This window comes from Parasteatoda tepidariorum, chromosome 1 (assembly GCF_982258835.1).
Source record: "Parasteatoda tepidariorum strain Cologne lab strain chromosome 1, Ptep-v5.0, whole genome shotgun sequence".
Classification (NCBI taxonomy): Eukaryota; Metazoa; Arthropoda; class Arachnida; order Araneae; family Theridiidae; genus Parasteatoda; species Parasteatoda tepidariorum.
In genome coordinates, this window is record NC_141755.1 from 117157171 (window position 1) to 117171597 (window position 14427).

General features: G+C 29.1%; 1 protein-coding gene across 6 annotated transcripts in view; it reads left to right on the plus strand.

The window, feature by feature from the left end:
• Nucleotides 1-8684: 8684 nt before the first annotated feature.
• LOC122272719 (dual specificity testis-specific protein kinase 2) overlaps nt 8685-14427 on the plus strand; it is a 61084-nt gene continuing 55341 nt past the window's right edge. For 5 of the 6 annotated variants that reach the window (XM_087151054.1, XM_087151050.1, XM_087151047.1 and 2 more), the window contains exon 1: nt 9130-9467. In XM_087151054.1, coding sequence (XP_087007180.1) covers nt 9142-9467 — 326 coding nt within the window. In that variant the 5' untranslated portion in view covers nt 9130-9141. Of the gene's footprint in view, nt 9468-14427 lie in introns of all 6 variants that reach the window. The other variant, XM_087151048.1, reaches the window with a different exon arrangement.

Consider the following 14427-nt stretch of genomic DNA (forward strand, 5'->3'; position numbering starts at 1 on the left):
CCGGAGTTTTTTTTCTTCTTTTGAGCTTAAATTTTATTTTATTTTATAACCGTCGTTGAACAACCAACCCAATTTTATGGGTTTACGACTACTAATATTCAACTCCGTAGCCTTGTTATTTTTAACCCAATCCAGAAGACAAGGGAACTCCTGTATTGTATTGGGAGAAATTTGCTTTCGTGATGGACTTTTTGATGGAGCTTACCCGCGTTTGCGTTACATGGAGGGGAATATCACGAGAACCTCCCACGGTTAGCCTGGCTGCAAGGGAACTCTAACCCATGATCCGTCAACCATTGAGGATATTTCACATCAGCACAGTGGTCGGTGCAAGCCGGAAGCGAAATTCGTATCGACTGGGATTCAAATCCGGTTCGCCTGTTTGGAAGGCAAACGCTCTATCAGCTGAGCCATCGCGGCTCTTTAAGCTTAAATTCGTGAAATCTCCAAAACATAAACGCATTTTCTTATGATGTACTATAAAGTACATGAGTCGTGGTGGCTCAGGGGATAAAGCATTCGCTTTCCAATCAGGTGAATCGAGTTCGAATCCCAACGATGACTAGTAGATAGGAATTTCGCACCTGACTCGCACCGACTATAGTGCTGACGTAAAATATCCTCATTGGTTGATGCATCATTGGTCCCCTTGTAGTCAGGCTAACCGTGGGAAGGTTTTTTCTCCATGTTACGCCAATGCTGGTTAGTTGCATCAAAAAATCCTCAACAAAGGCAAATTTCTCCAAATACGTGATACAGGACAGAGAGCCAGTCATCTTTGAGAATATAATAAGATGCTCTTCATATTTTTTGTAATTTTTTAATTCAACCCAAAAAATAAAAGTAACTTAAAATTTAAGTATGGGTGTAAGACAATATTTATGAAAGTTATAAAAATTATTTATTTTGACCGAGATTAAATTTAAATTATGAAATTTTGCGTTGTACGCAACGGAAAATCACGAAAATGTTGAAGATTAATAAAAGCCTCAAACTGAAATGCCATGGGAATTCTCCATTTTTTTTCCAGTAAATAAAATATTTAGAACATTGTTCTAAAATTAAGGAAAAATTATAATTGGTATATATATATATATAAAAAGATTGCCTTGAACCCCCCCCCCCTACCTCCGTGCCTGTTGCAAACTAATATTATCTAGAGTACGCCGTAATATTATTTTGCATTAGTTTTGATGCTATATATTATTAGATTTTGTATTTTCTGATATTTTCTTACGTTGATTTTCATTTTCGGAGTAAGTCACAGGAAGATTTGGATATTATTAGAACAATTCGGTGATATAATTTTACTTAATTTTCTTTATTGCTGTGAAGCAGTAAAACATAGAACAATAATTTTATAATGTCATTCCATGCATTATTTGCATAGCAATACAGAAATACTAAATAAAATTATTTTAGCGAACTCTGCTACCATCCATTTTCTCCCTCTTACTCCAAAGTATTATGTTCAGCTCATTTCCTTCTTTTTTCTTTTTTTGAATATTTCAAATTTTTCCAAAAAATAATACTACATCACAACTCTTATTGATATTTGTTTCCATTTCTTCACACAGTGGGTTTTTTGACAAATTTGATACCATTAATAATTTTCAAGTCTTTAATTTTAAAATGTACTCTTAGTATTTTTTTAAGAAATGAGCTTATTTTATCAATCTCAATTGAATCTGTTAGTTTGTAAAACATATTTCATGAAATGTGTAACTTAAGCCATTTGTAATTTCAGAATTATTATTCATTATTTATATTCTGAAATTGTAAATTTAAAAAAAAACACACTACATGATTGCAAAGTTAAATTTACATTTTTTGAATTGAGTTGAAAATTTAGCTTAATTTTTTTCCCTTTAAAATGTAACACAAGTCAGACATTCCCAAAAATATTAAAATAAAATTATACCTTGAAATTTTTAATTGTTATATTTTGTAGAAATTGAGACAATAAAGAAAGTTTAAAAATATTCGAATTAGAATTACTTGCTTGCATAATTTTGTTCACTTTTTTCGCTGAAATTAAATGTAAAAATTCTTACGTAACTTTATCCTTATAGAAAATAAAATTTTATATACAAAACACTTGAAACAAAACCCAAAGGCATCTGTAGAAATATTTTCAGGGAGTGAAACAAAATATAATAATTTAATAATATTTGTATAATTGAATAAAACATTTCGAGTTTAGTTTGTTTGTTTAATCCATGGATTTCATTTAAAATAGTGCAACGTTTCACTAAAATGCTCAGTTCACTAAAATACTATATTTCAAAAACTCGAGCTGCTAGGCAAAAACTAATGCTATATTTGAATTCAGAGCATCAAATTGATATGAAATAACATCAAAAATGGCACACAAACCACTGTTGACCAGTGTAATATATGAACTCAATATAGATACTGTGGTAGTAAGTGTTTTTTGGTCTTTCAAAACTGATGTGGATACTTTTTGATTTCCCGGGCTCGAGTGAAAAGTCACCACTAAGTGTAGTCCTCTGCCAATTTTTTATAGTTATATTTATATATAAGCACATAAAAATTAAATAAATGAAATTTAAATAAATAAAAACAAATTAAAAAGAATTAAAATTTAAGAAATAGTTACTTGACTTTTTCGAATTTCCTTGCGCCTGGCTAATCGAAAAGTACCCGGATAAGTACCATTTTTTTTTAGATTTAGAGACCTTTATTTTCTACTTGTACTAAAATCAGCAATGCAGTAAACGCAATGAAAATTTCAAATATCACTATTCCTCTCTTATAAGCAGTCGCCAAAGTAAAGTAACATTTACATTAAAATTTTATAACCCATTTCTTCATAAATAACGTTATCTTCACTAAACTATGTGTGTTGAATATTGGCTCTTAAAAAGAAGTTAAGTTATTTAGAATTTTTTGTTGCAAGAAATGAGAGCAGTAAGTATTGAATTACAGAAAGACTGAGTGCCACACCTAAAATTTGGCGATCACTAGTGCAAAGAAACTACGTGTTGCTTTTTTTAAAAAAAAATAAATTGGCCTGCGTTTATCTACTACTTGTACTAAAGAATCAATTTTTACATTCATTTTCTATTTATAATCAGCACTCGCCAAATTTGAAGCTTAAACAATTCCCTTGAGCTGTGATGGCTCAGGAGATAGTGCATTCGCCTTCCAATGAGGTGAACCGGGTTCGAATCCCGGCAATGCCTGGTCAATACGAATTCCCCATCCAGCTTGCACCGACCACAGCGCTGACATGAAATATCTTCAGTGGTAGACAGTTCATGGGTTAGAGTCCCCTTGCCGTCAGGATAACCGTGGGAGGTTCTCGTGGTCCTCCTCTCCACGTAACGCAAATGCGGGTTGGTTCCATCAAAAAGTCCTCCACGAAAGCAAATTTCTTCTTCTACTTGATCCAGGAGTTCCCTTGTCTTCTGGATTGGGTTCAAAATCGAAACTACGTCGTTGAACATTAGTATTCGTAAACCCAAAAATTGGGTCAGCTGTTCAACGACGGTTATAAAAAATAATAAATAAATAAATGAATAAAAAATAATTCCCTTACTTATCGATTGCTTTTTTTTAAATCAGAATCTTCACTGATCTAAATTTCGAAAAAAGTTATTTGAACAAATGCAATAAAGCCCAGAATTTTATTTTATGGGGTTTAAATAATAACATGAGCTTTAAAAAAGCCCACCAACAATAATGAACGATAATACTGCCTACGAAAAACTTTTAAAAGAAAATTAATAATAATATAAAAAGTTTAAAAAAAAAAAAAACAGAAAGGGACCAACTCGAAAGCTATCCCTTAACCACTTTTTTTAAATTGCAAGTTTAAAATCTATTTGGCACCTTGGCGAATCTAGTTGGCGTCACAGATCAAGATACGAAAATCTCCCCTATAGAATTATGTAAAACCGATATTTTTATTTTATTAAAAGATAAAATGCTTAAATCCCATGTGTGCATTACGTTAATAAAATCAAACATAATACTTATAAATATCATATAATGATAGTAATTAAATCTCATATGTTAAATTACCTTCAGTAAAAAATCGAAAGTAGGCGTTGCCTTAAAAAGCAGCTTGAATCAAGAGTGCTTGTTTGTGCAAAATAAAACTTCACTACACTCCTCGCAATTATCATTCTATTGTACCAAAAATTCGTATATGAGAATTATGGAGATGAGATAGACCCAGCATAAGCCCCACGTGGGTTCGGAGTCTCTTACGAAAAAAAAAAGTACATTTTCTTGAGTGGGCTCGGACTCATGATAATATTTTCATAAACTTTCATACTACTTGTAAACAAACATTTCGTTCAATTCTTGAATATAAAAAAAGTAAAATTTATAAGATATAAAAAAGTTACTGAGTTCTCGTTACTTCTGTTCGGTGCATTAGGTTAGTCAGGTTAACGCTTAATGTCAATTTAGAAATAATTTTTATTTAGCTCAAGATTTTAATTTTCTTTTTTTTAAATTTTCGTTCGAGTCATCTTGGAGACAGTCGTCTCTCGTCTTTGGGATTTGCCAAAAACAAAACAAGATGCAATTTTATTTTTTCAGGAGGGAAATATTTTACCGAAAAAACGAAAATGTACCAATTCCCACAACATAAAACTTTATCTTGGTAAACGTACGTTTTGGAAATGTTATTTCATTTGGAATCTTATTCATCAGAGTTCATATGGCGATATGATTGTTTTGAATCTATGCTAAACTCGATATTGGCTCATTTTCCACCGAAATCCGATTGACTATTTTGATTTTAAATAAAGTGTTTTATTTTATGAATTGTCGCAAAAATCTTAAGTGTAGATTGGCGGCACTTAAAAACCGCCAAATCTGTAGCGGCGGTGGCGTTAATACGTAAGTACCGAATTTTTATTCCATACTTTCTGAATCATATTACTTCAAACATTGGAATATACAAGAAGTATACATAAACACATAATGTTACACCATTTAATTTTTCAAAAAAAGTATTTTGAGAACAATTTTTATCAAAAAATTATGAACTAAAAAACGGAAAATAAAGAATTCTTAGGATAAAAAAAAACGATTTTAAGAATTCTTTACATTGAAATAAAAACTTTCATATTGTTTCTTTTTTTATTATTCTTATAGTTCTTAATCAGACGTAAAATCCATTCTGCAAAGAACCATCATCAAATGAAAAAAAAATATTTACAAGCAAATTTTTTATTGTAAAAATCATTGCACTTACCTGATTTATAATTCCCGGAGAATTTCAAAATGATAAGTTCCTTGTTTGAAAACTTTATTCTCAAATAATAGATACATAGTTTATCATTTCATTACTTTTAGATAACATACTACACAGCAAAATTTTATAATTGATATGAATTTGAATATGTAGCTAAAAACAGAATAGCTGAATTCTAGTTAAACTTATTCTTTCAAAACTAAAAAATACTTACCAAGAAAACGATTGAAATTAATTAAGAATCAGCACAAATGGCACTATTTCAAGTAATTTGGATAATTTTTTATTGTTGTTTTCCGAATTATATGGATACAGAAATATATACTATTCTATAACGAAGAAGAATATGCTATAACTATTACAATTCTGTATGTTCTGAATTCATATTTATTCACTGGAATGACGAAAGCAATGTTGACTTCACTTTAATTCGTAATGAATTGAAGACAGAAGAAATGCATTTTACCTTAATACACACATCTGTAACAGTATCCGAAATCGGAAGTCATCAGCTGCAAGTTTGTTGATAATAGAAATTAAAAATTATTGAGGAATTTTTCTTCAAATGTTTGGCGTGTTCTGTTCCTGAAAGATTTACTAATATTCTGGAGATTTTTTCAAGTTCTTCGGCCTTTTCCTTAGGGAAATTTTGTTTCTTATTTGCTGCTAAAAAATGACGTCTGATTCAGTCAATGATTTTGATGGAACTAAATGAAAACGTGATAAATTAATGTCTGATATTTACAGGCTCCCGCTAGACGGCGTACTCGAGCGTTGTGATCGCGAATAGTAGTTTTGTGATAGTTATTTGATTCGAAGTCCTTTGAGTTTTATTTGAGGTCAGTTTATTTTGTATTTTTTGACAAGAGAGAGTATTCTCACCAAATGTGATTTCTTCCAAAATTCAAAGTTTTGTTTATGCAGGTTTTTCCATTGCAATTCACTTATTTCAATTTTTAGACTTAATTATAGCCAAAATTTTAATCTTTTTAAAGATATATCAGCTTTAAAAATTTTATCTTAAGATTTTATACTATAGCACATTTTTAATAGGTTTAGCGAATTACATGTCATTTATTTGAATTCAAATTTATTTTATATTATATAAAAATATTCTGAATTCTTTGTCAAAAAAGTATATGCAAACTAACTAAACTAAATGAAATTTGTTTAGACTAAATGAATGCATTGTCTAGACTAATTGAAATTTTTTTCCCGATGATGTTCGAAGATAAAGAAGAATAATGTTTGACGAAAGTTAGTTTTGGCCGTTTCCTTTTAATCGATAAAAGTAGAGCCGAAATTGTTTGTTGGGTTTACAAATTTCTGCAGTGGTAAGATAGAAATTTTTAAATTGTTAGATAAATGTTTTTGAGATCTTTAATAACAAAATTTTGTTAGTAACTTGAAAATTTGTCGTAATAGCGAATTTTTTGCTGCATGCAGTATTTGTTGTATCTAACTTTCCCTGTACTTAACACTTTACTTACCAAATTATTACAAAAATTATCAAAGTGTGAGTAACTTTTTTGTCCAATTAAATATTGTTTATTTTACATCTTAGACAAAAAAAAATTAAATGTTATTTTCTGATTTACATTGCATTATAAAATTTTAATTTAAGTCAAACATTTAATTCCGAAAAATCTTCCGAATTTTTGCTGATTTCAGGGACTGACTAAACATTGTCAAATTTTTTTCTCTAATGACGATGGAAAAACTTTTTTTCTCTTGTTCATTTCATTGTTGGTGACGCGCCGTCCTCTTTGTCACTGGCAAGCAAATAAAACTGGGTAAAACCATCAATTGTCAAAAACTTCTCAACTCTGCCTGATTATGATATTTTCTTTAAAGTGCTTGAAAATATTTTTTGAGTGCTTGAAAAGTGCTTAAAAGGTGCTTTTTTTTGCTAAAGAATTTGGCTACGCATCCTGCAAAAAACAAAAAATGTAATAAAACTGGAATAAATCTTTAAGTTTAGCCAGAAATCAAGTAACAGGGGGAAAACAATCTTTAATTGTTCTTTCTCTATTCAGCTCTTTATTCAAATTAAGTGATGTTTTTAAAAAGGAGTCATCTCTGTTTACTTTTTAAAAATATAAAGAAGTCTTAGATGAAAAATCATCTACTGGAGGGTTTCTGCTACAGAGGGATATAACTGTAGAAATTTTTCCTTAAACGTAATGGCATAGTTAAATTTAATTATGTTAAACACGTCATGAAGAAGAAAAATTAATATCGCTATGAATGATTGAGTAAAAATTAATTTTAACCTGTGAAAGAAGCATAAAGAAATTAAACTGGAAGATGATAAGTTTAATTAGGAATAATAAAAGATTGATTTAGCATATAGCTTTTAAGTTTGACTCATTTATTGAAGTAATATAGTCTATCAAATGTCACTAAAAAAAAAAACAATTTTAAATTACTTTTTACTTTACAAGTAAAAATTGCACTAAAACATAAACAGAGGGACATTTTTTGAGCAGCAGTGACTGTTAGTTTTCTTCCTCAACCTGGTTTGCATAGTCTCTGCTCATTGGTTTGGCAAACTGCAGCACTCATTGACTTCTGGAAAAATAGACAGCTTCTCTTCTTTGGCGCTGTGGTTAACATTTATTTGCTAGTGTGGGGAAGATTTTTCTTTAGTCTATTTACGAATTAAAAAGAATCAAAATAATTAGTGCTAATTAATAAATGTAAATCATCATGGAATAAAAATAGTTGGATGCCTAATAACCACATTATCTAACACAACATGTGTTAGACATTGTTATTAAAAACTAAAATGTTAACAATATTAGTTCGTTTGTAATGCAATTTTTTTCTTTCTTCATTTTCCTGAGTTTTATGCATTTTGTTTCTTTTTCAAAGTTTTTAATGTAAATGCAATTATTTGGTTGTAGTTTTTGTCATTATATATGCGCATACATAAGTGAATGCTGATCCTTAAAAAAATACAAATATTAGGTATACATAAAACATTTGTGTAAGTGGGTGTTTTATTGAAATTTAGTATAAAATATGGCAAAATTGAGAAACAAAATGGAGCAATGAAGACATTTATTTACATGGCACATAATTTTAAGAAGAAAAGAAATATTCAAGAATTCGTTTGATTTATAAGTTTATAGCATGGTGACCGGGTAGAGATATTCCATATATATTGAAGAATAATAATATTTATAACTTTAACATAGAATTACTTTTATAAAATTTTTTGAAATGAAAAAAAAAAAATTGAACAACCTTACTTAATAATTGTATTTTTTGTTCTCAATGTCCCTAATCTCATGTGAAGCAAAACGATATTTTCGAATTTTATTATTACCATACCTGCCAAGTGTTTAAGGGAGACTCCGGTATTTTACGACTATAACCTTTTAGCCCACATATTCTAAAATTTCTCTGTATTTTTTGAAGAAAGTTATTTAAAAAACCCAATAAAATATCCGCTGGTGGCAAAAATACTTCTCTTATTCCTCAACAGATAGTGCTATTGCTAGCACATGTTATTGCTAAGTTGAGTGCTAACAGTTTAAGTACTCCGTGCTGTCAGGCTAATTGTGGGACGTTTTCATGGTTTTCCTCTCCATGCAATGCAAATGTGGGTTAGTTCCTTCAAAAAATCCTCCACGAAGGCAAATTTCGCCTAGTATTTGATTGATCCAGGAGTTCCCTTGTCTTCTGGATTGGGTTCAATTTGACAAGGCGACAGAGTTGAACATTAGTAGCCGTAAACTCAAGCAATTGGGTTGGCTGTTTAACAACGGTTATAAAATAATTTATAAATGATGGTTTAAAAAATCTTCTTTAAATTAAGATTTATATACATATTATTTTGCTAAATGTAAGTGCTTATATTATTTTCAATTTCGAATTTTTCTTTTTAACTTACATAATTATGCATGATGTATCAAAACTTTACTCGTACCCTAATAAATGTCGCTAGTGAAATCTCTGTTATTTTATTTCTTCAATGTTGGCAGGCATGTATTTACATTTATGTGATTGATCATTGTTTTGAAAGTATATGCATTTATTCTGCAGCTACTGTCAGTTCCTTGGCTAAGTTTGGTGCTCACTGTGAAGAGTTTCTGCCAAATATTTTAGTTCTACTGCAGAGAAGCCTCCTGGATTGTGATGATGAAGTGAGAGACAGAGCAACCTACTATTTAAATATCCTAAATCAGAAAGAAGTAAAAAGGACTTTACTCCCAATTCATCTTGAATGGTACATCTCTTTTCTTTATTGAATTTATAAATAAAGCTTTGAAATTTATATTCACAATAGTTTAATGGAAGTAGTTATGAAGTGATGTTTTAAAAAAGCTTAATTTTTCAGTCAAAAATCAACTATGCCAGAGATGGTTTCCAAATAGAAAATATGTACAGTATTCTAATTATCAAGGGTTGCCACTCCACAGGGGAAATATAAGAAATTTTAAAATCACATGAAATAACAGAGAATTTTGATTTTTCTTTTTCTTTACAATTTTAAAAAATACAAGGAAATTAGTTTCTTTTCGTCTTTGAAAAATATTGACCAGTCAATGCATAATCTATGCCATAGGTTGTTATTCCAACTATACTAATCTATTTCATTTACTATAACATTATTTAACTATGTTCAGCTGTTTCCCTTTTTTTCTCTCTAAGTCTTTGCAGCAATTAAAACTAGCATAGTTAGACAAATATAGCTCACGCAAGAGCACAGTAATTGTGTTTCCTTTTAATATATTGTGAATAATGCATGGTGCGTAGCGTTTTTAAAAAATGCCTAAAGGTGCTTATTTGCGATGTTCGTTTTTAAAAAGCAATTAAAACTACTTTTTTCATGAGGCAATTTTAAAAAGTGCTTAATTTTCCCTTTTCGAAGAAATTTTTTTTTTCTTTACCATGTTGCTTTTCGCTGCGTATTATGCAAAGCGTGATTTTCACATTGTTCTAGTCAACGTTTTCACAATTCATTCAACCACAATTCATTTCGGCATGCTGTTTGTCCGTAGCGTATGATAGCACCCATCATCGTGACATATTTGGTGAAATACTTGGGGGTCTGCATGCGCGTCTACTGAGCTGGATTAGTTGAGATGCTTGCACTCTCATGTGCAACTCTGCTGCATTTTCTTGAGATATTCTTGATTTCAGGCTTCATTTTCCACCCTCTGATGAACTGAAAAATCTCTCAATCTTTTTATGGTGGCTAATATAATCAAGAAAAGAGTTTTTGTCAGAAACTAGTTATTTAATCATGATTATGTATGGTCCTCGAAAATTATTTTGCTAATGTGTTTAGTACTTAAAAATATTTTTGAGGTGCTTAAAAAGCACTTTAAAGATGCTAATTTTTTGTTGGGAGATTTGTTTACGCACCCTGCAATATGTACAGTAAAGTTTTTTTCCCAGATTTGAGTGGAAACCCTGGTAAAGTTTTGAAATTTATATTTGCAATAGTTTATAGGAAGATGATTTGAATATACAGGACTATATTTTGAAAAAGCTTATTTTTTTTGTTTAAAAATGGTTTCCTACTTACGCCATATTGTTTTAAGCTGATGTTACTAAATGCTGCTTGTCCTTTTTCACTAACACATGAAGTACACATCTGTTCAATTTCTATTAAAATGAAATTACTCTTAAATGCAAAAGTATGGTTGAAAGTATTAGATATGGTAAAAGTTAACTGTCGGATCTGCTTTGGGGTTAAAAAAAAGTTACATTTTCTTTGTTCTGAGAGGATCTGTAAGACTGTTATTTGTTTAACCCAAAATATGAGGAGAAAGTTCAGAAATTTTAATTTATAATTTTTTTTAAGTCATAATTCTTCATCTGAACAATTGGTTTTGTATAAATTTTCTACTTCAATATTTGCTAGCTCATTATTATTTTGATTTATTTCCTTGTTAATACTCATCGTCCCATTGAGGGTTGCTCTCTTGGGCCCCCAGTTTGTGAACCACTGCCTTAATTCTGCAGTTGTGCGATTGCTGTCATTATTACAAAGAAAATGAAGTTCGGTTTACACTTGTCTGCTATAACCTCTACCACTCCGTGGCGTCCGGGAGAGCAGAGGAAGAATATCTTTCGCTCCTCCTGAAATTTAAACATTCGTTAAAATAATGTCAAGAAAAATTGGTAATTTTAGAAAATAAGTACTTTTTTTTTCAATTTCAAAGCTATTTTATAAAAAGATATACGTATATATTTTGCTTTTAAATTTAATTAAAGGGCCAATAATGTGATTCGCATCTTCTGAAATTAGATATTCACAAAAATAAAATAAAGTTAAATTAGAAAAAAAGCTTTTTGTTCTAACTTTGAAGCGATTTCTTAAGTACAAAAGTTTATTTTCTTCTAAAACTAAAGTAAGGAAACCGATAACGTGTTAAATTCAGACGTTCATAAAAATGATGTCAAATTAAATTAATAATTAAAAAAAAATTGAAATAATTTTTAAAATTGAAAACTTTATTTTACACTGAATTTAAATTGAGAGGGTAATAAATTAATAGCAACACAAACATGACTTCAACTTTTTAACATAAATCGTACCATTAATAATTCCCATTTTTAATAATGTTTCTCCACAGTTAATAAGGAAACGTAAAATGGATTTTGAAAGTAAGCAGATGCTTTCATTAAATCATTTAATACTTATATAATTGTGTACTTCTGTACTGTTAGAATTGTTTGTATAATAATTGTTTTTATTATGCTCATATATCAAAGTCATTTGACAGACGAGAACATTAGTTATAGTACATTAGTTCGTGATTTTACTTATTATTGATTGCGTATCGAATTTATTATTAGTTTATATTCATAAATTTAATTTTTAAAAATTCAAAAGCAAGATTGTACTTTTAAACAACTTGGTTTTTGTTCAAATATATAATCTTTATTTTTGTAAAAAAAAATCCCATTCAACTTAATAAAGAAATTCACATTTGATTTAATAAAAATAACTGTAAATACTGTTTCTTTGCGAATAGTTTAAAATATGTCATCATTTAAAGTAATGGTAATTTTATACAAATTATGCAAGTACTTTGAGTATAAAAAGGAGAATCAATTTTATGGCTTAATATAGTATTATTAAGTAATATAGTATAATATAGTATTCTTAATAGAGTATTATTAAGAGGAGCAGCTCAAAACTGAAATCGAAAAATTTTGAATGTTAAACATACCTTTAAATGATACATGAGTGATTACTTTCTAAAAATATGTACAAAACTGTACAATGTACAAGAAAGAAAGCTTATGTAAGGAGCATAAATATTTCTTGATTGTGGACAATTCTTTTTATTGAAATATTGAACCTTGATTTATTGAACCTTGAATTTAAATGTGACAAAACTTTATAATAAGGCAAAAGTGAAAACTTATTTTTTTTGACACAGAATTAATATCGCCAATGATTTAATATAGTTAAAACATAATTCTTGTAACAGATTTTATATTACAAGGCAACATTGAAAGTCTACAAATCTTTTTGCATTTTATGATTAAAGAAAAATGGCAGAGATTTAAGTTACCTTTTTTTAATAAAATAATTTTAAATATACTCTTTATTCATTTTCTGCAATAAATGAGTACACTATGTGTTTCAAACATTTTCACATGTCTTGAAGGTACAAAAAATTTTTTTACATGTACAAAATTACCTCAAAAATTAAAAACCATTGTAAGTAATTTCAATTTAAAATGACAGCCTTTCCATGTTCAAAAAGTACTAGTACATAAAAACAGGGATTGCAAGCCAAAAATAAAATATTGCAATATTTTCAGCAAATATATTACATCAAATCTGTTATTTTTACTAAATTATATACCTAAATAAAATAAAATTATCCAAAACTAATGAATACCAAAATGAGAATCACAAAGTTTCATTCAGATTATAATTTATACATTACAGCAATATTATTTATTTTTTATAATAAGCTATATTTTTTATTACTGCAAATATTTCACATTTTTACAATTGCAAAGTTAATTAGCAAATAAAAATTTACTACATATGATTTATTCGTTCCCTGTAACATTCTCACTCAATGTAGCTTTTTATCTGACCAACTTACAAGAAAAATTTGTTCAAATTTTTTGATTTTAAGTAATTTCTAGTTTGAATGATATCAGGGCCGGATTTAAGCTTGGTGGGGCCCTAAGCTACTGAAAATGATGGGGCCCTTATAAGTTCAATTCCATTTCTATACACCTAAAGTAAACTGTCACTATTTTTTATTGTTGAGTATTAAGATTATATTATTAAAAAATTTGATAATATTACTTTATTGTTAAATATATATTTATTGTGATGAGACTGCTATGTAGAACTTTTCTTTTATTGCACATATTTTTTGAACGAGGATAAAAACTTACAAAAGAAACACATTTTAAGCACAGAGTAAAAATTTGGCGTGCTGGGCCACTATATATTTAACAGAGTTTTTTTTTAGATTCATTTTGAATATATTTTATTTGCAATTTTTAATAATTTTTTCGCGAATTTTTTTCTTAATTGTTTTTTCTTTATGTTACAAAATCTATAAGACTTAGAAGTATGAAATATTGATTGTGCGTAAAAAATATGCAAAGGGTTAGAAAGAAAACAAGAAAAGACAATTTGATTATTAGTTTTATTTTTTTTATAACCGCCGTTAAACAACAGACTCAATTTTGAGTTTACAGCCTATCAACCAGGCTATCCCGGTCAAATTTATTAGTTCATTTTATTACAGTCATTGCACAGCCGACCCGATTTCAAGTTTACTACTACTAATATTCAACTCCGTAGCTTTGTCATTTTGAACCTGTCAGACTATGAATTTCAATGAACAAGGTTCGAGTAATAGTCATAGATCACGAGTTCGAAAAACCTCTGAAAGAGGGAGTTCGAACATTTAAAAATAGTTTAAAGACAGAATTTGCATAGTATTAATTTTGAGTGTGTAAGTACTCTCATTATGCAACTGTTATTTTGTATATATGTAACAAATCAAGATTGGATTTGGTGTTTTGTTTCTTTTGATTTTCATGACTGTATGTATTGAATTCGTTACCTCATGTTATGGAGAGGATTGTTTCTCCTTTATGACGTTTAAGTTAAGTTATGATTTTTCTTGCTTAATAAAATTTATGATTAGTTAAAAGATGACTTTTTCATTATGCTTACTGGGCATTTTCCA